Here is a 24,290-nt window from a genome sequence, read left to right as displayed (position 1 = left end):
AGGGGAGGAATGGCTTCAGGGAAACCCAGAACGTGCTTTGAGTTTTTAAGTTGGAGATGCTCCATGTGGAGTCCCTGTCAAGGGAAGAGTTGGCTGCAACATTCTAGAGCCCGGGGGAGAGGTCAGGGCAGAAGGAATAAATCTGGGAGTCAAAAACAGGATGGTACGAGAGAAGGGATGACATATCCTGAAATAGTGAAAAACTGGAAACGTCCTAGACGCCCATCAACTCGGCATTGCTGTGTTAAACATGGTAGGACAGCCGTAGAGTGGAATCCGGAGCAACTTGTAGAAAAGAATGCCTTCAATCTGAAGTGGCCTGGAAATGTCCCCAGGGTACATGGTTAAGTGGAAAAGCAAGAGGTAGAGGTGGTACTTCCATAGTGATGGAGTAGGGAACTCAGCAGACCCCTTCTCCAGGAAAACAACAATTTAACTGTGAAAATATTCCAGAACAGTCATTCAACATCTCTGGGAATGGTCCTCAGGGCATGCAGCAAATAGAGCAACATTCTTTCAAGAAAATCTACGAAATCTATGGAAAAGCAGCAGTCTGCGGCTTTTGAGCCAGGAACCCCTATATCACCCACCCCCAGCGCCACGTTACAGAAGCTCTACCGAGGGCTGGTGGTGTCAAGAAAACCGGCTCCTTCTCCTGCCAGCTCAGTCTAGGGCTATGGTTTCACCCTGGGAGGGGAGGACTGCCAGCGTTTCTCATCACCCCATGCTGCAGAAGCTCTGGTCCCGGCCGATGTGACCAGCCCAGAGGACTCCATCTCCCTTCTCCACCCAGTCCTCACCAGGTGGGAGCTGCGTGCATGGCATCGCTGAGATCACTGAGGCCCCCGTTGCCCCCACCCCGGTCCACTCTCCACCCCTAGAGGTGCCTGTGGAGGAAACCAGGGGCTGCCACCGCCCCCCTCCTGTGCTCACTTGAAGAGCTTGGAGTGACATGCGTGTCACTCCAAGAAAGGCTGGTCCAGGGATCTGCACGGAGGAAGAGGCAAGACTTGAGGATGAGGAGCTCGGCTGCTGTGGCTGAGGGGACTGGCTCTACTGGGAACCCGGAGCTGAACATGCCCCACCTAAAGGGAGAGCTTGCACATCTTGGTGGAGATGTGCAGAACATCTCGAAGTTTAAGAGAGAGAGCCAGAGGGAAAGACATCCAAGAAAAGCCCTCCTGGGATCATAGACAACCCTGGGGGCAGGAAGACTGTACCCACTCAGGAGCATTCAGAGCAACAGGCGAGGTCAACTTGAAAGCATTCCCCACGCGCATCCAGCCCCATCCAAACAGGTGGAAGCCTCCTTGGCCCAGGGGGCTCGCCAGAGCCCCTGACCTACAGCCACTGCACAGCAAGCTGCTCCCACTCAGTGGCTGCTCTTGGAAGCCAGGCTTTAAGATGACAGCCCGGTCAGCCCTGGCCATCTGGAAGACAGATCCTGTGCCAGGGCCGCGCCCTCCCAGGAGAGATCGTAGAGAGAACCCCAAGCTACTAGTGTCTGGCTGAACAAAGGGCAGAAACAAGTAAACTCTCCAAGCTGTGGTGGCAGCTTCCACGCCACACACACAACAGTAAAGGGCAAAAATCTAACTGGCCAAGAGGGTTACGCACAACCTTTGACCTGTAAGTGGCTTATGCTGATCCAGGGGCGACCCTAGGTCGCCAGGTTAAAAGGCAAAAATAAGAGGAAAAAATCTGAGCAGGGACATCAGAGGTTTCACGCTGTGGGATTGGGGGATGGGGGGGTGGAAGTGACTTCTCAGACTTAGTTCAGCCAAGTCACTGAACAAATAAGCAAACGACCAAGCAAACAACAATGACAACGACCCAGGGGGTAGGGGTGGGGGTGTGGGGAGGATTAGTAGCCAAAATCGCTACGATATATTATATAAAATGTCCAGTTTTCCAGAGGACTTGTGAGAACTTATGGGCCCCTTCATAGGCAATTGCTTTTCCCTGTTTTGGGGCCGTATTTTCCTGTTTGTGTGTCATAGTTTTTTTGTTGTTGAAAGTTAGACATTTAAAATAATACAGCAACTCTGGAAATCAGATCCCCTTTCCCAACCTAAGCTTTCAGGCTCTTGTTTTTGTTTGTTTGTTTAGTGACTTTTCTGTACTAATTCGGTAAAGTCTGTATCCTTTGTTGTGTGCAACCAGTGAAGTGTCTGCTCGTTTATCTTAGTGGTCAGATAACAATTGAATGGAGATTTAAGTGCCTTGCATCAATATGTCTCCCAGCCTTTGCTAAGGGGCTCTATGTGCATGTTGGGGTATGCCTTCAACACTTCTGCAGGCATTTTACAATTCTGCTTTAGCCTTCACTTCCTACTTGTGCAGGGCCTGAAGATCAGCCATAGGTGAGATTCTAGGACCTTCTCAGGTCTTTCTTGGGCATGTGCACAGTCCTGCACATACACATAACCCTCTAGATTCTCAGGAATATTCCAGGAGCCTTTCAAAGTCTCCTATGCACATCTCATTTCCCAGTTATTCCTTTAAGTTGTTGTTTTTCTTTTTTTTGGGGGGGGGTGTCTCTTTTTAGCCCCAGTTTGTAACACTACCTCAGGCAATTGCAATTATTAAACAATTGCCACTGATCGTTATAGACAAATATCTTGCAGATCAAGCTATCCACACAGGTACTGGTAAACTCTTACTCAAATCAAACACAAGCTTTGAGAATTGAGTTTTTCAGCAAACTGCCAGACAGGTTAGATAGTGACCATTCTCTGGGGGTGGGGATTTGGGGGAGCCCCAAGCCCTTCCTGCCCCCTCCAGCAGCTGCTAGGCTGCTTGTTTTCACATCTATCATAGATGCATGGCTGATGGTTTTCAAGGCTACTGTGGATCTAAGAAAGACAGAGGAGCTTAGGGCAAACCACAATGCCACAAAGTTTACTGGAGTTTGGTTTTTTGGGGTTTTTTTTGTTTTTTGTTTGTTTTTTTGGCTGTGTTGGGTCTTTGTTGCTGCGTGCGGGCTTTCTCTAGTTGCAGCGAGTGGGGGCTACTCCTTGTTGCGGTGCATGGGCTTCTCAATGTGGTAGCTTCTCTTGTTGCAGAGCATGGGCTCTAGGTGCATGGGCTTCAGTAGTTGTGGCTCACGGGCTCAGTAGTTGTGGCATGCGGACCCTAGAGTGCAGGCTCAGGTAATTTTGGCACATGGGCTTAGCTGCTCTGTGGCATGTGGGATCTTCCCGGACAAGGGCTCGAACCCGTGTCCCCTACATTGGCAGGCGGATTCTTAACCACTGCGCCACCAGGGAAGTCCCAGCTTACTGTTTTTTACTGACATTCAGTTGTGTTACTTGAATAAATGCTTCTTAGCTTGTTGCAAGCCTTTAGTTAATATCCAGAGTTCTGAAAAAGTTGATTTTTGACAATTTTTGTCAGTGTTCTCTTTGCTTTTATGGAGGAATGGTTTTCAGAGATTCTCGCTCCACTATTCTGGAAGTGCTTCTCCCATCCATTCAATCTTTCTTCATAGCATTCTCAGGAGGTGAGTTATTTTAGCCCTTGTGATTACTGAGGAAACTGATGCTCACAGAGGTTAGGTGACTTACCTAAGGGCATATACCTGGTAAGAATCTGAGCCATTGTCTGATTTCAGTGTTCCGTACATCCTGACCTCTCTCCCACTGCCTCACCTCATGCAAGGTGCACTCCACCATCCTTTCACTCCAGCCCTTTGTTCCCTCCTCCATGCCAGCTGTTCATCCTATGAGTTTGTTTAGGAACTTGCTTGTGGGAGGATTGCTGATCTCTCAATGTTGCACATAAGAAGAATACTTGAGGAATGTTCTAAGCACTTGCAGATGACGGTTCTGTTCTATGGTTGGTAAGAGGAAGGGAAGCTCCTCTCCCTGGGGTTGGCATCAGGCCAGTCACCTAGAGGAATGCTGAAGTGACGATAGAAACCCCTTAGCGTCCTTCCTGCCCTACATGCCATCAGGAATGGCAGCCCATGCTGTCCCAAGTTGAGCTGGAACACGAGGGTGTATGACTGAGTCACACACGGGTCAAGCTCTCTGGCATAAATCCAGCCTGCTCTCCAACAACATTTGTCAGCGTATCCCAATACCAAGCAGATAATAGAGCAGTGAAACAAAAACTGAGTGAGTGGGCAGCTGCCCTCAGCTCCGGCCCCTCCCAGTCATCAGGAATGGAGGCCTGGGGTGGGGGGAGGGGAGGGATAAATCGGGAGATTCGGATTGACGTACACACACTACTATATATACAATAGATAACTGATAAGGACCTACTGTATAGCACAGGGAACCCTACTCAGTACTCTATAATGACTTATATGCGAAAGGAATCCAAAAAAGAGTGGATAGGGGAGTTCCCTGGTGGTCCGGTGGTTAAGACTCCGAGCTTCCACTGCATGGAGCACAGGTTCAATCCCTGGTCGGGGAACTAAGATCCTGCATGCTGTGCAGCGCAACCAAAATAAATAAATAAAATAAAATCTAACACCTAATTGTTAAAAAAAAAAAGTGTGGGTATATGTATATGTATAACTGATTCACTTTGCTGTACAGCAGAAACTAACACAACATTGTAAATCAACTACACTCCAATAAAAATTTTTTTAAAAAAGGAATGGGGGCCTAGAATTTAGTTCTCTGGGAACACAGAGTGAACAACACCGACAAAAATTCTGCCTTCATGGAGCTTATGTTCTAATTGGGAGGGAGCATTATATGACACATCGGATGTGATACGTGCTATAGAGAAATATAATGCAAGGAAAGAGACAAGGAATGTGTAGAAGGGTGGAGGTTACTGTTTTCAAGGATATTCAGGTGTCCATACCACATGTCTTCTGACCAAGTAATTTACATACAGGTGAAGGAAGCTTGACAGTGAGCTCTTGCCCTTGGAATTCACCACCCTTATCATGAGCCCTGTTACTCAGTAGAACATGGAATGGCTTACTGCATGTTCAGTTGTGGTACCAGCTAAGTGACCACACCCTGTGAGGTCAGGGTGCCATTCTACAATAACGCAGTGCACGGCTGCAAACTAGGAGTGGAAGGGGTAGTGTTTTCTTGCATATTACATCTAATTATTCACTTAAGAAATTTTCGTTTCCATCCACACAACCCTATGTTCACTAGATTTTTTTTTTCTTTTTTTTTTTTTTAAAGAGTGAAATAGAGAGAAAGTCTTTTTATTTATTTATTTATTTATGGCTGCGTTGGGTCCCCGCCTCCGTGCGAGGGCCTTCTCCAGTTGTGGCAAGCGGGGGCCACTCCCCATCGCGGCGCGCGGGCCCCTCACCGCCGCGGCCTCTCCCGCCGCGGAGCACAGGCTCCAGACGCGCAGGCTCAGCAATCGTGGCTCACGGGCCCAGCCGCCCCGCGGCACGCGGGATCCTCCCAGACCAGGGCCCGAACCCGTAGTCCCCCGCACCGGCGGGCAGACTCCCAACCACCGCGCCACCAGGGAAGCCCCTGTTCACTAGATTTTGAGATCCAGTCACCTATTACTCCAGGGAATAGAGTCACGGTTCTGGTAAATTGGAAACAGTCAAACCCCTGGCCATTCAGGGATCTTCACTTGCTGAACCAGTAGAGAGAGAAGGAGTTACTATCCTGAATGGACAGATAGATTCTGACAGACAAGGGGAAACTGGGTGGCATTTCAAAATGAAGTCAAGGACTGTGTCCAGAGCCCAGGGGATTCACTTGGGGACCCCTTTATGTGCCTTTGTTCAATAATAATGGTCCAAAGGAAACTGTGCCAACTAATACAGAACCACTTAAAGACATTGCTCCTGCCCTATATCTTGACAGGCATTCACATATACGTATATTTATACATTTACATATGTATATGCCCATAGAGCCAACCACTAAAGTATCTCCAGCCCCCTCATGTCCCCTCCCAAACAATTCCCCACCAGAAGTAACCACTGTGCTGCCTGTTTTTGACTTCATATAAACGGACTCATATGGTCTATATTGTGTCTAGCTTTTTTCACTCAATATTACATCTGTGAGATTATCCATGGGTGTATGTCTTTTTCATTGCTGCATAGTATTCTTTTATATGAATGTACCACAATTTACTTATTCATTCTGTTGTAGATGAATGTTTGGGTCATTTCCAGTTTGGGGTTATGAATAAAGCGGCTATGAATATTTTTACACCTGTCTTTTGGGGGTAATATGCACTCATTTCTTTGAGTATATACATAGAAGTGAAATGGCTGAGTCATAGGGAATATGCATGTTTAACACTAGTAGATACTGTCAAACACGTTTCCAAAGTGGTTTTAACAATTTAGACTTCTACTTACAGTGTATCAGTGTTCCAGTTGCTCCACATTGTTGCCTGCACTTGGTACTGTCAGTCGTTTTAATTTTATCCAACTTAGCAGATGCTTGGTAGTATCTTGTTTGCTCTTAATTTGCATTTCCTTGATGAGTATTGATGATGACCACTTTTGCAGGTGCTCATTCACCATTTTGATATCCTCTTCTGTGAAGTGTCTGTGCTCAAGTGTTTTACCCACTAAAAAAATGAGTTGTCAGTATTTTCCTCATTGATTTGTACAAGTTCTTCAAATATTCTGGAAATAAGTCCTTTATCAAAAAATATGTATTGCAAATATATGTATCCCATTCCAACCTCTCTTAATGGTCTCTTTTGATGAGCAGATGTTCTTAATTTTGATGAAGACCAATCTTTTATTTTGTGGTTAGTACTTTAAAAAATTTTTTTAAATTTTATTTATTTTTGTCTGCGTTGGGTCTTCATTGCTGTGTGCAGGCTTTCTCTAGTTGAGGTGAGTGGGGGCTACTCTTCGTTGTGGTGCGAGGACTTCTCATTGCGGTGGCTTCTCTTGTTGCGGAGCACGGACTCTAGGTATGCGGGCTTCAGTAGTTGTGGCACATGGGCTCAGTAGTTGTGGCACATGGGTTCAGTAATTGTGGCTTGAGGGCTCTCGAGCGCAGGATCAGTTGTTGTGGTGCACGCACATAGTTGCTCCGAGGCACGTGTGATCTTCCTGCACCAGGGTTCGAACACATGTCCCCTGCATTGGCAGGCAGATTCTTAACCACTGTGCCACCAAGGAAGCCCTGTGTTTAGTACTTTTTAAAGTACCTGTTTAGACGACTTTGTTTACACCAGAGACATTAAGGCATTCTCCTGTTTTCTTCTAGCAGCTTTATTGTTTTACCTTTCAATATTTAGGTCTACAATCCATCTCAAATGAGTGCTTGAGTACGGTATGTGGTAGGAGGGTCTGCATATTTTATGGAAAAGACCATTCTTTCCTCAATGATTTTCTTTTCTTTCTTTTTTATTTTTTTTGGATTAAAAAAAATTTCTTTTCAGTCCAAGGTTTTTTTGTTTTGTTTTGTTTTGTTTTGTTTTAAATTGAAGTATAGTTGATCTACTTTCCTCAGTGACTTTCAATGCCTTCTTGACTCCGTGGCTAGAATTAACAAACTTGATCACACCATTCTGTATTTTCAATGGTGGCATGTTGCTCTTGGTACAAAGATCAGTCTCTTGCCTAATGTACCTTTTTTTTTAAGATTGTTTTCTTGGGGGGGTTTTTTGACCATTTTTAAAGTCTTTATTGAATTTGTTACAATACTGCTTCTTTTTTTTTTTTTTTTTTTTTTTTTTTTTTTTTGGTTTTTTGGTCAGGAGGCATGTGGGACCTTAGCTCCCCCGCCAGGGATGGAACCAGCACCCCCTTGCACTGGAAGGTGAAGCCTTAGTCATTGGACCACCAGGGAAGTCCCTTAACACCCAGCCTAATCCGGACACCTCCTGTTTCTCAAGCCAAATCTTGTGTCATGTGTACCGTCTCACTCCAAGCTCAGACACACACCATAGAGTTCTTTGGCCAGGTCACACTGTCATCCGTGGACCTTGGACATACAGAACGCTTCCGTTCCTGAGGTCGGTTACCTGCTACTCAAACTTCAGGCCTCATCTCGTCCAGGAAGCCTTACGGGCTGCACAGTCCCTGTCCCTTAAGTCTAGGTTAAGCGACCTCATTACGTGCTTTCATTGAACCCCGGCTTTGTAATTGTGTTTACCTTTCCCACTGTAACTTCGCTGAAGGAAAGGAGGAGGCCTGTTTAGCTCACATGGAAGGCACTCCCTAAATATTACTGAATGAATGAATACGTGTAAAATAGAATCCTCCCCAGAGACCCAAAACGCGTGGGCCTTGGAGAAACAACGGGGTTCCCAGTCTCAGATCTAACACTTAGCAAATAAGTTAATATTTCTGAGCCTCAGTTCTCAAATTCATAAAATAGGAATGCAACATTCCCTACAAAGCATTGCTACAAGCACTAAATAAGAACGCACGTATCTGGCACAATGATTGGCACGCGGCCGGCCCTTTTAATATTAATAAAAAGATGGGGGCGGGGGGCACGGAACGCCTACTCTTTACAACGCGCTTGCGCGGCCCCTGACCCGCCCGCAAGGCCAGCCCATCGCGACCCCGCGCGTCCCCACGCGTGCGCGTGTTCGACCGGAACCCGGGGCCAGGCCGGAGGTGAAGGGGCGGACCTCCGCAGTACGCCTGCGCCATGGGAGGCCGTGCGCCGAGGAGGCGGGGCCGCGCAGGCGCGCCTGGCAGCCCGGCTCTGGAGCATAAACAAGAGCGGGGTCGGGATGAGGCGGCGGTTGATATCCGAGTGGCGAGTGGCGGCGAGCGGGGCCCGGCGCCGACCCTGAGCTCACCCCGACCTGCCCTCCCGCGCGCGAGCCCCGGGCCGGGCCCACCCGCCGCGCGCCCACCATGAACCTGGCGAGTCAGAGTGGCGAGGCTGGCGCCAGCCAGCTGCTCTTCGCCAACTTCAACCAGGACGTCACGTAAGGACGGGCGTGGGCCGGGGTCGGAGCCGGGGGCCGCGGGGCGGGGGCCGGGGAGGGCGGAGGCATCCTCGGGGCGGGCCCGGCGCGTGCAGGGAGGGAGGGGCGCCCTCCCTGGGGACCCTCCAGGCTCTGCCCTGGAGCTGCGATCTCTGAGCCGGGAAAGCGATGGAGGTAGGGGAGGTATTTTACCCACCACGGGAAGGCTTTGTTTTTTCGGACCTCGCTTCTCACAAAGTTGGGGCAGAACTTTGTGGCCTGACCTGTTGTCTCGGCCGCCTCTGGAGCGGTGGGGGTGGGTTTCTCCCCTATAACCCGCCTCCCTCCCGTTCCTCAGCTCTCTTGCTCCAGTCTTTTCTCTCTTCAGGCCCTTCTCCTCATCTCCTCGTCATCTTAGGGTCCCTTTGATTTCCTTTTCTTCCCGTCTCGCTGTTCTTTTTGACAGGTAACTTTGATGTCCTTCTCGAGCAAGAAACAAACTTAGCAGTAAACGTGGTCTCTGACCTGGGGAGAAACTGAGCCAAGGGGGATGTGACAGAGAAACCCCCCCGAGAGGTCTCGGTGCTTCGGGGGCATGGGCCATCCTTATAGGGGAGGAGAGGCCCATGATGCCAGCCCTTGGATTTGGAACGCTGTTTGTCCCAACCCATATGGGTTTAGTGAACGTTTATATGAACCTTTATATGAACGTGTGAGGATAGTTACTAGATGAGGTTTCTGGAGAAGGAAGGATAAGTTGTGGGACTGGAAGGGAGGAAAGCCATCTTGGGAAGTGAGTAAGAGGAAGTGATGTAAGAGGGGTGGAGGAGTGGGTCATTGGCTTCGTACCAAGTAGTAGGTTGAGTTGTTCCTGGCTGAATGGAATCAGCAAAGTAGAACATGAGATCTTTTAAAAAATTAAAAGTCAGTTGTAGAATGGCAAGCCACCAAGTCAGTGGCGTGCAGTGGGTGCTCGATAGCACCTTCCAAAGTTGGGGAAGTAGTGCAGACAGCCCCACAGTGGGCCTCTGCTGGGACTTGGAAGGGAGCAGATCACCTCCTCCAACTACAGGGAGAGGAAACCGAAGTTGAGGAAGGTTCAGAGCAGAGCCTGGATCTTAGCCTCAGTTGACAGTGGAGTGGGGGCAGCTCTCCTGAATTGTCTTCCAGTGTCCTTTCCAATCTGCCATGCTGTTGTTTCTACCTCCAGAGTAGGATCTGGAGGACAGTGAATGTAGAAAGCAGACCGTAGCAATCTTTAAAGGTGAAAACTACCGAATACTAGCGTTCTGTATGACCGAAAGCCAGTCCAACAAAAACAATTTGGACCACCTGTTGCAGGAGGTTATAACTGAGATGAACTATGTTTTACTAATCCAAGTAGGCAAGAGGACATTTGCAAACCAACTGTGATCCGTTTTTAAGCCCTTAGTATTTTGAGACCAGTGAGAATGGTAGCTTTATGGCTTTTTATGTCTTGTATAAATTAGAGAATTTCTGAAACATTTTCTACCATTCTTTAAGTTTTTCATTGCTCATCATTTATATTGAAAGGAAATCAAATATGAGAAAGCATTCTCTTTTGCTCTTATTTTAAATGGCATTCAAATACCACTTTCCCTATATAATAGAAGAACGTCACTCTGGCCTGAAATAAGGTCTTTTTGTACTTGGAAATCGTGCTTTCCCACTCCTCCGTGAGTCCTGAAGTTATTAGTTCAAGACAAGATTTGTGTGTCATAATTTTGACTTGCTAAAGAGACCTTGATATAGTATGAGCATAAATTGTAAGGAATAGTAAGTTAGGATTATACTAAAAGTTTATTGATTAAAGTGACTAATTTGTTTTAAATCTACACCTGAAAGAAATACAGAAGTTCTGGGGAGAGGCTTGACAGTTCACTCCTTTCCCTCCCTTGTCCATCTCCAGCATTTACTTTGATAGAGGAACACAGTTTTTCACAAGGCAAAGAATATTGGATCCACATTCACAGTATTCAGTGAGAAAATCTGGAAGCCGTTTCACTTAATAGAATATATATTCTACGTTATACAGTAATGCTTGAACAACAGTGTTCCTTTCATAACAAACTATATCTGTTCTGTCTTTCTGTTTTTCCTGGTAATATGGTTTCAAATACTGTAGTATTTTTTTTCTGTGATTCTTATTCTAAAAGTGTGAATGTTTTATTTGGGGTTTTTTTGTTTTGTTTTGTTTTTACCGTTTGTTTTTGTTTGTTTGTTTTTTTAACTAGAATTGGGAAAAAGGCATCAAGAAAAGCTGGTCCCCGTCGTCTCCTTCCTGGCTGGTTAGTTCCAATCCTGGTTTCTGAAAGTAACACTTTGGAAGGCTTATCTTGAGGAATTTTTGGTTTTTTGATATCGAAGTTAAGAAACTAATGGAAGTGCAGAGTATCACTTGGACCTTCAACAGAAATATCAGGGACTTAAGTACTTGCAGGGGACCCCACTCAGCTTGTGGAAGTCATTGATTGGGCAATGTCTACATCGTATAGAAACTACATTTCTAAAAGAAGTAGAATAAGGTCAGGGACTTGACTTCTGAAGTCTTCTGTTTGTAACATTGATGTTGTTAGTGTCGAAAAGTTATGGGCATAGAGACAGTAAGGCATTGGTCTGAACTGATTGCTTTCTTGCACCGGGTTTCTTCTAAGGTTACAGCAACTGTCCTGGAAGGTCACTTCTCTCCTTTTCCCTCATCAGTAAATCGAGGGGCTTGGAAGTAAGGATTCTTCCACCTTAAAGTTCTAGGTTGTTCTGCCTGCCGTGTGGAGGATGTGTTTTGAGGAAGCAGGGCAGTCACGGGGGAGGGTCTTGTCCAGCGGCAGTGGCCAGTAGAAAGGAGACTGGTGAGCCATCAGGACTTGGTGTGACCCATGGGACGTGCATGATGCACTTAAGGGAGGAGTTAAGGTTACTCCCAAGTCTCCAGCCCAGATTCTAGATGCGCAGTGACAGCACATTATGGGAGAAAGATCAGAGGGGGATTCAGTTTAGGGAGAAAGGTGAACTCTGCTTTGGATATTACTGAGTTTGAAAGGCCTTAGGGATGTCCAGGTGGAGGTCTGGGATGGCCATGAGCTTACTGAGTAGGGCCCCAGGGCCGGCCAGGTCTCAGCAGCAGTTCAGGTGGCTTCCTTTTTATGGGTGCGACTGTTTCCACTTCACCCTATCCTCGAGTATGGCTCTTTGATGAAGATAATGAAAAGGGAGAACATTAATGGGCTGATCATGGGTAAGAGGGTAAAAAAAAGGGAGTTAAGAAAATGATTTTTTTTCTGTTAAAATGTTTTTAACATTTATAAAATTTTCTTAAAAATTTTTTTTGTTTTTTAATGGAAATCACTGTCTTTTAGATACTGAGCACTCAAGTTTAAATTCAGTGACAGAGACTTGCAGTTAAAGATGGTGGATTAAACACAAGCATTTATTTTGGCTCCCTCTCAGAACCCTAATAAAATGTCAGTCAATGAAATATCAAAAAGATACTTAAAAAGGCTTAAACCCATAGAACGGGGAGACACTGGCAACAAAATTTTGGAAGCCAGCAAGTGGTAAAGGAAAGTGGATCCTCCATTGCTAGTGGGGAAAGCAGAGAACCAACCTACTTGAAACCACGAATCCCCCAAAGGCTCAGGATGGGCGGTCTCGGGAGCTCTGCAGTGGAGCGAAGTCGCGTGTGGCGAAGATCAAGAGGACTGGCCCAGAGTATGTTTCAGAAGCAGTCACTGTTCCTACCTGGTGCAGGACTTGGGCCTTGTCTCCAGAGGGTACAGCAGGGTCTCTGGATTTTGATGCCACGCACAGTTGAAGGCAGGGGTATGGTAGTGAAGTGGGGGATTAAGTAAATATATGCTTTTTTCTGTTATTGCTGGGTTTTCCCTTTGTCAATAAAAGATCTCATTACCTTAAAAAACAAAAAAACAAACCTTACCATATAAACACTTAATGGGGAGTGAGATTATTTATTAGGGGAAATCTCATGCTTATGTGTTACTGTACTTCTCCCATTTAATACATCATATGGTCAGGCAAGTCATGCGATGTTATCAAAAGCAGAATCTCCAAAGAGGGGTGTGTGAACCTGACCGTTGATATTTGAGATGTAAATATCAAACCTATTTGTATTTCATATCATCCTTCAAAAATGTCTGCCTTTATTGATAAAGTATATGCTCACACTATACCACATGTACATATCAAAAAATACTTGGTGTATTTTTGCTTACATTTCCTGCTGATTGGGGTGCGCAAGTAGGAAGCCATGCGATTAAAACTCTAGCAAAGGTATTTAATATCCTAAATCAGTTTCTGGATATCTGGAAGAATATCAGAGAGCTAATACTTGATCAGTTTTAACAAATTCTGCCCGTTTGGAGCACAGCCAAAATCCTGAGTGTATCAAAATCCAGGTCCTCATTAATTAATTCAACTCATTAATTTTGCCTGTAGAAAAAGCCCTCTCTAAGCTTATTTTATATATAAAACTAATAAGCTTGGTTTCCAAGTCAACAAATTTGAAAGCGGGAGGGGCTGCTAATGCTAGCAGGATGCTTGGGGAGCTGTGACAGCCGTCAGCAAAACAGAAGGTGGAGGGTATTTTATAGCCCAGCACGGCAGACTGCTGCTTGACGTAGGCGCACAGCACCCTCAGCTCCTTGTTAGGGTCTGAGAGCGCCGCTTGGTTATGATAGTAAAGTTGTTTCACGACGTGAGTCCAGTCACATGGTGAGGATTTGCCGTCCCATACGGAAAACTGTATGAGGGCGACTTTTATTTAAATCAGAAATGGTGGGATATAAGGTTTTGGTGCTTAAAATAGCAACCCTTAGTTATCTGGAAAACATTTTCCTGAACATCAATTTTCCAGAAGTTATGAATTGTTGAGATTTTGTTTTATTTTTAGCTTTCTTGGATATTCTTGTGTTTTTGTTAGCTCCTTATTGCTTTTCAAAAAATTTACAGGTAACAATGCCTAATTACTTCACTGATGTGATTAATTCAATATAGTGAAGCATTTTTTTAGAGAAAAATTATATTAACTGGTAGGAGTTCCATTTCTGTTTATACTTCTAGGATGAACCAGTTGCAATTTCAGTGTTTAGTAGTGCTTATAGCAGCTCTGTTCTTGGAATGTATTTCTTCTACGTAAGTGTGAAAGAGGTTGGAAAGCTCAAGCTTCTAATAGATGAAATGGGCTTTAAAATAGCCCTAATTTTTTATCTTGGCGTACACGTACTCATCATATGAAATGTCAGTCTTCATTATTTCTAGGCTTCTGGTTTACCTTCTGTTTCCACTTGTTCTCCCAGACATTAAATACCAGAATGATCCCAGGATCGGATTCTTTGCACGTCCCACCACTTCTTGCTTTATTATCTATCCTCTCTGTTTCTGAAAGCCGTGCTTGCTTCTTTTTACTCCCCCCCTCGGTCAGTTATGTTCTGGACAGTAGTAATCTTCTATGAGGAAACACTTCATTTAGCGTCACAGCTCTCCTGCGCTAGGGATCTGGAGAGCTCAGAGTTCCCTCCAAGCCTCTTAGCAAAAGCAGCAGTGTTGGGTGATGAATATGGAATCTTACACACAAGGCCAACTATGTTATGTAGTCTTGCCATGAGTTAGCTCTTTAGTCTGTTTGATTTCCATCCTACTGCTGAGCCATAGCATAATGTAAGTGACTGAGCTGCATTTGTTACGGCCTTACTGCAGTGCAGAAAGACGCCATCATCCACCAAAGGTGTAAATATCTTTGTTTAATATTTACAATGTTATCCTAACTTTTGGACTCTCCCGTATACCAGGCATGTATATCAGATCACCTGAGAAACCACACTGTGTTTTGAGGGGATCATTAATTTAGGGCTGATTACTTTTATTTGTATGTCAAACTTTAAAGTTTTTTCAATAAGAACATTGTCTATCTTTATTTTATTGACATTCACCTTTTCCTGGCTGTGAGGTGTGGCATCTTCCGCGCCACTCTCTTTTCTGCTCTGCCACCGCTCACCTGGTACAAACTACATGAACTTATTTGTGCTAATTATGGGTAGAGATGATGGTGACTGTTTGGTAACATGGAGCTAGTTTGTGCGTTATCACTGCCTACACGTATCAGCTCTTATTTCTGAATTTGGCTTTTTTGCAGGTCTCTAGCTGTTGGTAGTAAATCCGGTTATAAATTTTTCTCCCTTTCTTCTGTGGATAAACTGGAACAGATCTATGAATGCAGTAAGTGTTTGCTTTATTTTTCCCCCTTCTTAAAATAGACAAGTTATACTTGAATTAGGTTGCATTCTTAAATTCACACATTATGGTTAAAATCCAAATACCCCTTGACTAATAATCTTCTTTCACCTTAGTCTTACTGAGAGGTGATGGCTATGACTGAACGATTATGTGTTCTCCCAGATCTTTTTCTGTGCATTTGCATACTTATAAATGTACATGTGGAAATACTTCATGGGTTGCCATTTCCAATACATGATACCATACTATACGCATTATTCTATAATTTCTCCCCTTTTTTAATGCCATTTAAACCACTTAGATTTCTGTCATAGAGGGCTTCCAGAATTTGAAAAGTTTACATCCCCCTAGGAGTGATTTATTTTCTCCATTTGGCATTTTATGGTGTTTGAGTGGCTGTGTGTCAGATACCTGTGGGGTTGCAGGAGGGCCGTGAGCTTCGATACCTTGCTAAGTCACCTACTGTGACTTTACATAGATCGCTTCATGGACCTCAGTTTCTTTGTTTTTCGTGTGTGTGTGTGTGAGAGAGCGAGCGAGAGTACTTGCTGAATAAATAGTAAGTAGTAGGTACAGACCCTCCCACAGTGAGAATGGGATGGAAAGCTTTGACTCTCTGCACATACATCTTTTTTTTTCATTGCTGTAGTTGTAAGAAGCAGTACCCTTCTCCCAGTTTCCCCAGTGGTAACGTTTCGCAGAAGTGCAGTACAGTATCACAGCCGGGAAGGCTACATGGATGTAGGCCGCCTGTGTGTGTGAAGTTCTGTACAGTCCGAACACCCATCTAGCTTCCCGCGTCCACCACAGTGAAGACACTGGGCCGTCTGACACCGCAGGGTCCTTCCTGTTGCCCTTGTAACCACACCTGCCTCCCCTCCCCCACTGCCACCCCACCGTCCCTAATCCCTGGCAGCCACTGATCTGTTCTCTGGTTCCAGAATATTGTTTTTTCACAAATGTTACATAAATAGAAGTATGTAACCTTTTGAGATTGGCTGTTTTCGCTCAGCATCTTTCCCTGGAAGTTCACCCAAGTTGCCGGGTGTCAGTAGCGCCGTCTTTTCTGTTGCTAAAGCTGGTTGCACGTGCGGACGCAGCCCAGCTGTTTGACCCTCACCCAGCGAAGCACATCTGGGCTGATTACAGATTTGGGCTGTTAAAAATATAGCTGCTGTGTATGGGGTTTTGTGTGGATGTAACTTTTCACTTCTGGGATTAATGTCTAAGTGTAGTTGCTGGGTTGTATGTGTGGTGTTCTGTCTTTGTCTTTTTTAAGTGCTGAACTGTTTTACAGGGTGGCTGTACCATTTTACATCCCCCCCAGTAGTGTATGAGTGAGCCAGTTCCTCAGAATCCTTGCCAGCATTTGGTGTTAGCAGTGTTTTTTCCTTTAGCCGTTCTTATGGATGTGTGCAGTGCTATCTCGTGGTTTTACTTTGTAATTCCCTAATGGCTAATGATGTTGAACATTTTTTCATGTGCTTATTTGCCATTCTCTTCAGTGAAATGTCTGTTCATGTTTTGGACCACTTTTTAATTGGATTACTTGGAGTTTTTTAATGTTGAGTTTTGAGAGTTCTTTATATATTCTAGATACTAGTCCTTTGTCATATACGTGGTTTGTAAATATTTTCTCTGTACATAATGATAGCCCTGAAGCCTTCCTGTGGCGTGATCTAATTAAGAATTCTTGTTACGGAGGATTGAGGAGGTCAGTATTCTTGTAATTAGTCACACTGGGGTATGGATTCAAGGAGAGATTTAATATTTATCATTTTAATTATCTACATGAGCATGCAGTTTGGGGGGATTGAGTTTTCTCCTTATTAATGATGCCAGTATCTCCTTCCTGAATGTTCCACTCTTATGAACTTTGCTTTCACTGTGGTTTGGTGTTCCATTTTGGAATTCTCCTTTGCCTGTTAATATCTCTTAAGAAGGGAGAGTTTCAGTGAGTTGATATGAAGAGACATCTCATATTCATTTCTGGTTCCATTCACTCCATAAACATTTATTGAGGACCTGCTATGTGCCAGCCCTGTTCTGGCTGTGGAGACACAGTGGTGAGAAAGTTTCTGCTCTCATGACACTTATGTTTAAATGGAGGCAGACAAAGAACAAGGAAATACATTTGTGTCGGATGTTAGGCTGGGGACACAGTGTGGAGCGAACACAGATGTCAATACCGCCCCCCACCCTTCCTGCATTAACATGAGGTGAGGACCCAGGAGAAAAGTCCTTTCTTTGTGCCCAGTACGTGCGGTTGCAGAGTTCTTGTGGCCCACTGGGGCTCAGAGGCTCGCCAGGCTCCCTCCAGGCCTTGGCCTCCCCTCTCCAGGTCCGCCCTCTGGTGTCCCTCACCTCCATCAGCAGATGGTGTCTGACATTCCCCACCAAGCCCCCTGTTTGTCGCTGCCCCTGAAGGCCAGCACCCGGGCCCTTTACGGGGAGATGGCTGGAAGCGGGATTCTTAAAGTAAGTGTCCCTAACTCACGGCTCCTGCCTTAGAGTTTACTCCTTTTTTGTCCTCAGACTTGCCTCCTGATGCGTACTAAATCTTCTAAAAAAGCCTTTCTCCTAGCGTGTAGCTGGAAGGGGTGATCTGGGTGATAAAATCTCTCTGAACTACGGTGCTTGCTTATCTCAAGAGGGTGCTTCTGGAATCCCCAAATTGGCTGCCTTCACTTGATCGCACATAGGATTGTTTCCTGTAGGGAATTCCTTCAAAGAAGGGTCGCCTGATCTCTGGAAACAAGATTCCATTGGGCTTTTATGTATGACTGAAACATTTATTAAATCTACATGCCCATGAGCGCCTGAACCGTGCTGTTAAATTGTTGCTTTGGTGATTAGGGTCAACTGGTTTGACAACCACAGAATGGAGACCCAGTGCTTAGGTAGGGTATCAGAATACCAAAACCTTGTCTTGACACCTTCTCAGTTTGAATCAGTTCAGTGACTAATTTGTTTCCTTGAAGTTTATTAAGTGGGTTTTGGTGCCTCATTTTTCAGAGGTTTTTGATGGAACAAAATGTGATGCCTTGATAGCATCATGAAAGAGTGGGTGTTTACTGACCAGCATGTTGAGGTAGTATATAGATTTCTTTGTTGTTGTTAGTGAGCTTCGGCCCTTAAAATAGGTGGGAATGGGCAGAGAGCTCTTTCATGGTTAGCACGTGACACCGAAGCTGCGAAATTCTTTTGCCCCTAGAACATCATTAAGTAGATAGAAGAACATCTCTTAGAAAACAGGTTAGCTACTGAGTTAAGATCACTTTCCGGTATTTTCCTACATGTAGATTCTAGCAGAGTAGTACTTAACGCCTCCATATTCAGCCCGGCTCAGTTGGCTTGCCCCTTCGTGACTCTTGACTGTCCCTTGTAACGTCAGGTCTTTGCTGTCGGTCACTGCTGCTGGTACAGAAAGAATGAGCCAGAGCTGGTCTTGGGAGAAGCAAGATTGACAGCTATTTGTTCTGTCTCGTTTACTTAACAAACAAAAATCTTTGCCCAGCAGCACTGGAAGATTTTTGTTTTTCAACTCTCTGTATTATAGTTTCAAACGTAAGGAAAGTAGCAGGAACTCCCACGTGTGCTTTGCCCCCTGTGTGTGCCCTGTTTGTTTTATCATTCTCTTTCCCTCTCTGTGTGTCCTTACAAGTGCAAATATGTGGTCTCTCTTCCCTGAAACATTACTGAAACGAAATCCTACCCTGTTAGGCACTATAAATAAAGGTTGTAGTTTTATTACTTATAAAATATCACAGAAGTTCAGAAGGAAAAGTTGGCCTTTTCAGATTCTACATCGTGTGTCATCTTTGCATTTTATGCTTCTGAGCTAGGAAATCATACCTCACAAAGCATTTAGTTCTGAAACTCAGCATAAGCAGGCTGGCCGGCTAGGTTCTGATTCGGCAGACCTTGCGCTGGCTGGAACATTCACCTCAGTGAGATTTACACGAATGGATCTTCCAGGGGAGAAATCCAGTAGCCTCTCTGCTTGAGTCTGTTGTGATGGAAGATCGGGTGGGCTGTACACTTGCGTCTCTTCAGAGCCCCGGGCGTCCGCAGACACGCCTGGTTGGAGAGTGTGCCGTGTTAGTTCATGGCTTTGTCCCTCCCCTCTTCCCACCATGGGAAGTTTTATCATCGCCAGCTCTGAACAGCACCAGCAGAAGCAAAACAACATTCTTTCTTTTTTCTTTTATTTTTGGCTGTGTTGGTTCTTCGTTGCTGCACAGGGGCTTTCTCTAGTTGCGGCAAGCGGGGGCTACTCTTCGTGGTGGTGCGTGGGCTTCTCATTGCGGTGGCTTCTCTTGTTGCACAGCACGGGCTCTAGGCGCGCGGGCTTCAGTAGTTGTGGCACGCGGGCTCTAGAGCGCAGGCTCAGTAGTTGTGACGCACGGGCTTACTTACTCCGTGGCATGTGGGATCTTCCCAGACCAGGGCTGGAACCTGTGTGCCCTGCATTGGCAGGCGGATTCTTAACCACTGCGCCACCATGGAAGTCCCAACAACATTCTTTCTTAAATGAAGTAGTTTCTTAAATTAAATTTTAGATAGGCACTCTCTAGGAAGAAAGTGTGGCAGAAACTGTGGCCGAGGCCACATCGAAGGGCCGTGGAAGCAAAGGCCTTAGACGCCGGAGGCCGCTGGGGTTTGCGCTCAGGCTTTCTCCGTGGTCGCCCTGCGTGCGACCGCCCTGCATCTTTTCACTTGGGCGCGCTGCTCCTCAGTTACCAGCCTGATTCCTGTGCGCTGGTATTTCTCGGAGCGCTGAGCTGTGCGCGCCTCGGTGCGGTGGAAAGGGACCGCTCGGCGTCTGTGTGTTCTGTGGGTGCTTGTGTTTAAACGTTCTCTTGGGAGTGAGGTGTAACGTAAAAACGTGAAAGAGCTGGAAACAATGCAGCAGAAGAATAACAAACCTAAACCACTAGCAATGTGTAAAAGCGGGTTGCTTTATGAAGGTGTATTCCTGAAAAGATCTAAGCACATTGCTTCCTCGGGCTTAAAGGGTCTCTGAGGTGAATCCTGTTGGTTGTTTTTTACTTAAGTAGTGACAAAAATGCGGTAACTCCTGGGTGACCGGCGGTTCATCTGCCTCTTGCAGGCAGCCTCAGCTGTTCTCTGGTTCCTATCTCCTTTGGACATCTGCTGGAAGTTGCAGGTATTTCCCAGAGAAAACCCAATATTTAGTGTATGATTTCGGCAGTTTGAGAGACCCCTGGAAGCCTCTGTGTGTTCCCAGGTCCAGGGCCGCGTGGTCTTGGAGGGGATCACGGTGAAGGGCCCTCTATCACTCACGTGCTCATAGGAGCACAGCTTGATGTTTCAGGGCCCTGCTGCGCTGTCCTTCATACATCAGATCTCAATATATTGGCCAGAATTCAAATCCATTCAGTTATCTGCCCATGTGGGTTTTTTTTTTTAATAGCTTTTTTGAGATGTAATTTGGACGCCATAAAAATCACCTGTTTAAAGTGTACAATTCAGTGGGTTCCAGTATATTTACTGAGTTGTGCAGCCTACCTTAAGCTAATTTTAAAACATTTGTATCACTCCCCAAAGAGCCCCTCAGTCCATTAGCAGGGCGACTGCATCCCACCCCCAACCCCTCAGCCCTTGGCCACCACTAACCTCCTTTCTCCCACTGTCCATTCGCTGCTCTGGACGTTTCAGATAAATGGAATCACGGGTGAGTGGCTTCCTTCACTTGGAATGTTCTCAGGGTTCACCCATGTTGGAGCGTGGATGAGCACTTCTTTTCTTTTTGTTGCTCATTGCTGTTACAGCGTGTGGACATTCTGTGTTTTGTCAGTGGACACTTGGGTTGTTTCCCCTTTTTGGCTGTTGTAAATAGTGCTGCTGTGCATGTTTGTGTTATCGTGTGGACGTGTGTTTTCATTTCTCTTTGAGTAGATAGAGACTGTAGGAGTGGAATTGCTGGTAGTCATTTGCTTTTTTTTTTTCTTGATTGCTTTTTTTCCCCCTTTGCCTGCTCTTCTGTTGGATTGTCTCTTACAGATTTAAAGCAAATTAGCCATTTGGTGTGGGTTGCTGATATTTCTTTCTTCTGGGTTGTTTGCTCTTTAACCTTGCTTATGGTCTCCTTGCCATTCTGACGTCTTGACTTTCTGTATATTCAGATGTATCCCTCTCTTCTCGTAAGGCTTCTGAGTACTAGGAAGGCTCTCCCTGTTCCGGGGGTGCATGAATAGTCTCTCGTGTCATCGTCTGGTTCTTTGGGTTTGTGTTTTACGTTAAATACTTGTCTACTTGCAATTGATTTTGATGTAAGAAATTTTCCACTTTACTCATGAGCTGGAAAAGACATTTTTTCTATGTCTTGATCTATTTAGAGGGGCTTACTGAAGTATTTAGGAGTGAAATGTCAAGATGACGCGCCTCTCTGAAACTTCAGCAAAGAAAAAGATAGCGGAAGCTAAATGGCAGAAAGATAACATTTGTGAAATCCAGGTGATGCAGGTCTATGGAGGTTCATTATAATGTTCTCTTTTATGAATGTTTGCAGCTGAAAACAGCTTTGCTGCCTCCCCACCACACTTCCCCTGTTGTTAAAATTCTAAAAGGAGTCTCTTCTGCCTGTTTCCATTAAAGGTTAAACAAAGAAATTTCAAACTTATAGTTGGATGGCAACACCCTAAACCCATTTTCTTTACTTTCTCTACACCTGGTTTAAGCAAATGAACGATACATCCCTTTTCTTTTTCCACCATTTTATTAATGGAAATTTTCAAACACACAGAAAAGTTGAAAGTATTTTACAGCCAGTACCCATGTACCCAGCATTTAGAGTCTATTGTTAGCACTTTACCATACTTACCCATCTCTCCGTCCATCTGTCCATCTATCCATCCATCCATCCCTCCTATTTTTTGTGTCTGCATTTCTAAGTACCTTGCAGACATCAGTACACATTCCCTGAAATACCATACCATGAATATTAGTAACTAGCGTTGTTTTCATTTTTTCCTTTTGAGGTAATATTTACATACAGTGGAATGCACAGATCTTAAGTCAACATTCTGTGTTCTGACAAATGCACAGACATCTGTGTAACCTGAACTCCTATCAAGGTTTACCGTCACTCCAGAAAGTTCCCTCATTCCCCTTCCCCCATTACTCCCAGCTCCCTTCCACCTGCCAAGAGGCAGGCAGTTAGTTTCGCCTGTTCTGCATCATATAAATGCAGCATATGCCCTCTTAGTAAGGTTTCTTTTGCTCAGAGGAATGTTTTTGAGGTTTGTCCATATTGTTGCATCTCCGTTGTCCAATATATGAATATACTACTGACTGTATATTCATTCTCCTGTTGAGGGGAATCTGGGCTTTTTCCAGTTTTTAGCTCTTACTTATTTACTACGAATAAAGCTGCTGTGAACATTCTTGTAGAAATCTTTTTGTGGACACATGTTTTCATTTGTCTTAGGTAAATAGGAGTGGAACCTGTGTTTCGTTTTACAGGAAGCTCTCAGGTCCTCCTAGTGGCTGTCCGTTGTGCATTTCCACCAGCGCTGTGTGACGGTCTGGTGGCTCTGCGTTCTCACCAGCACTTGGCGATATCGGGCTTTTTCATTGTGGGCGTTCTGATGTGTGTCTAATAATATCTCATTGTGGTTTTAGTTTAAATTCCCCCAATGGCTAATGATGTTGGACACATTGATGTCCTTGTTGGCCCTCTGTGTATCGTTTGTGAAATATCTGTTCAGATCTTTCGTCCCTTTTAAAATTTGATTGTTTTGTCTTTTTATTGTCGAGTTGTCAGAGTTCTTTAGATATTCTGGATACCAGACCTTTGTCACATACGTTCTGTAAATATTTTTTCCCAGTCTGTGGCTTGACTTGTCTTTTGAGCAAATATTTTAAATTTTGATGAAGTCTGATTTATTTTTTTCATTTACGATTTTTGCCTTTTCTGTCCTAAGAAACCTTTGCCTACTGTCAAGTCATGAAGATCTTTTCCTGTGTTTTCTTTGAAAGCTTCATAGTTTCAGCTTTTATGTTTAGCTCAGTGGTTCCTTCTCAGATTAATTCTGGTGTGTGGTATGAGCTATGAGTCACGTTAAGCTTCTCCTTAGGAATTCCTGCTCCACCATTTGTCGAAAAGATTGTTCTTCCCTCACTGAACTGCTCTGGTGCCTAAAAACAGTCCTGTAAGTGTGAGTCTGTCCCTGCTCTTCATTCTCTTCTGTTGGTCTGTTTGTTAGTCTTTATGTCGGAAACATACTGTCTTGTTTCCTGTCACTTTGTTTGTATACTGAGGTTTGAAGTCACGTGATGTGTAAGCCCTCCAACTTTGTTCTTTTTCAAGATAGCCTTGGATATTCTAGATCCTTTGCCTTTCTGACTTTAAAATCAGCTTGTCAGTGTCTACAAAAAAAGTCTGCTGGGATTGTGATTGGGGTTGCGTTGGACCTAGATGTCAGTTGGGTGAGAATTGGTATCTTAACATATAATGTTGAGTATTCCAGTCTGTGAACGTGGTATATCTCTCCATTTATGAAGCTCTTCCTTAATTTCTCTTAGTAATATTCTGTGGGTTTTGGTATGGAGGTCTTACATCTTTTGTTAAATTTTGTCCTGATGTTTTGGTTTTTGAGAGTGTTGTAAATGGAATTTCTTCATTTTGCTTCCCAGTTGTTTTCTAAGAGTGTATAAAAATATGGTTGATTCTTGTATTCTAACCTTGTGTCCTGTGACTTTGCTAAATTCATTCATTACTTTTAATAGTTGCTTAGTAGGGTCCATGAGCTTGCAGAGTAGTAGTTTGCTGCCTTCCTTTCTGGTCCCTGTGCCTTTGGTGTCTTCCTGCCTGTGGCCGTCTGCCAGCTTCCAGCCCGGAGTGAGGAGGGGGGCAGCCCTGCCCTGGTTCCAGTCTTAAAAGGAAGAGAGTTCAGTATTAAGTCCACCATGAAGTGTGGTGCTAGCTGTGACATTTTTCACAGGAGTCCTTTATTGACTGAAGAAGTTTCTTCTGATCCTTAGGTTTCTGAGTTTTTACTGTGAATAGGCAGTGAACATTCTCGTGCTGCTTCTGCATCGCTTGCATTGATATGATTTTCCTCTGACTGGTTGAATTTTAATTGATTGCCGCAGCCTCAGCGGGAGACTGACGGTGCCTGCTCATGAGCCGACATTTCTCTAAGAACTGTTTGCTTACC

General features: G+C 44.9%; 1 protein-coding gene across 5 annotated transcripts in view; it reads left to right on the top strand.

The window, feature by feature from the left end:
• The first annotated feature begins 8,604 nt into the window (after positions 1-8,604).
• The window catches only part of WIPI2 (WD repeat domain, phosphoinositide interacting 2), a 33,283-nt gene continuing 17,597 nt past the window's right edge, over positions 8,605-24,290 (top strand). Inside the window, exons 1-3 of one of the 5 annotated variants that reach the window (XM_036826072.1) lie at positions 8,605-8,856; positions 11,091-11,144; positions 15,005-15,087. In XM_036826072.1, coding sequence (XP_036681967.1) covers positions 8,783-8,856; positions 11,091-11,144; positions 15,005-15,087 — 211 coding nt within the window. In that variant the 5' untranslated portion in view covers positions 8,605-8,782. The remainder of the gene's footprint in view (positions 8,857-11,090; positions 11,145-15,004; positions 15,088-24,290) is intronic. The other 4 variants (XM_036826073.1, XM_036826076.1, XM_036826075.1 and 1 more) reach the window with 4 other exon arrangements.

This window comes from Balaenoptera musculus, chromosome 15 (assembly GCF_009873245.2).
Source record: "Balaenoptera musculus isolate JJ_BM4_2016_0621 chromosome 15, mBalMus1.pri.v3, whole genome shotgun sequence".
Lineage (NCBI taxonomy): Eukaryota > Metazoa > Chordata > Mammalia > Artiodactyla > Balaenopteridae > Balaenoptera > Balaenoptera musculus.
The sequence above is the reverse complement of the archived record's forward strand: the minus strand, read 5'-3'. Positions and strand labels throughout refer to the sequence as shown.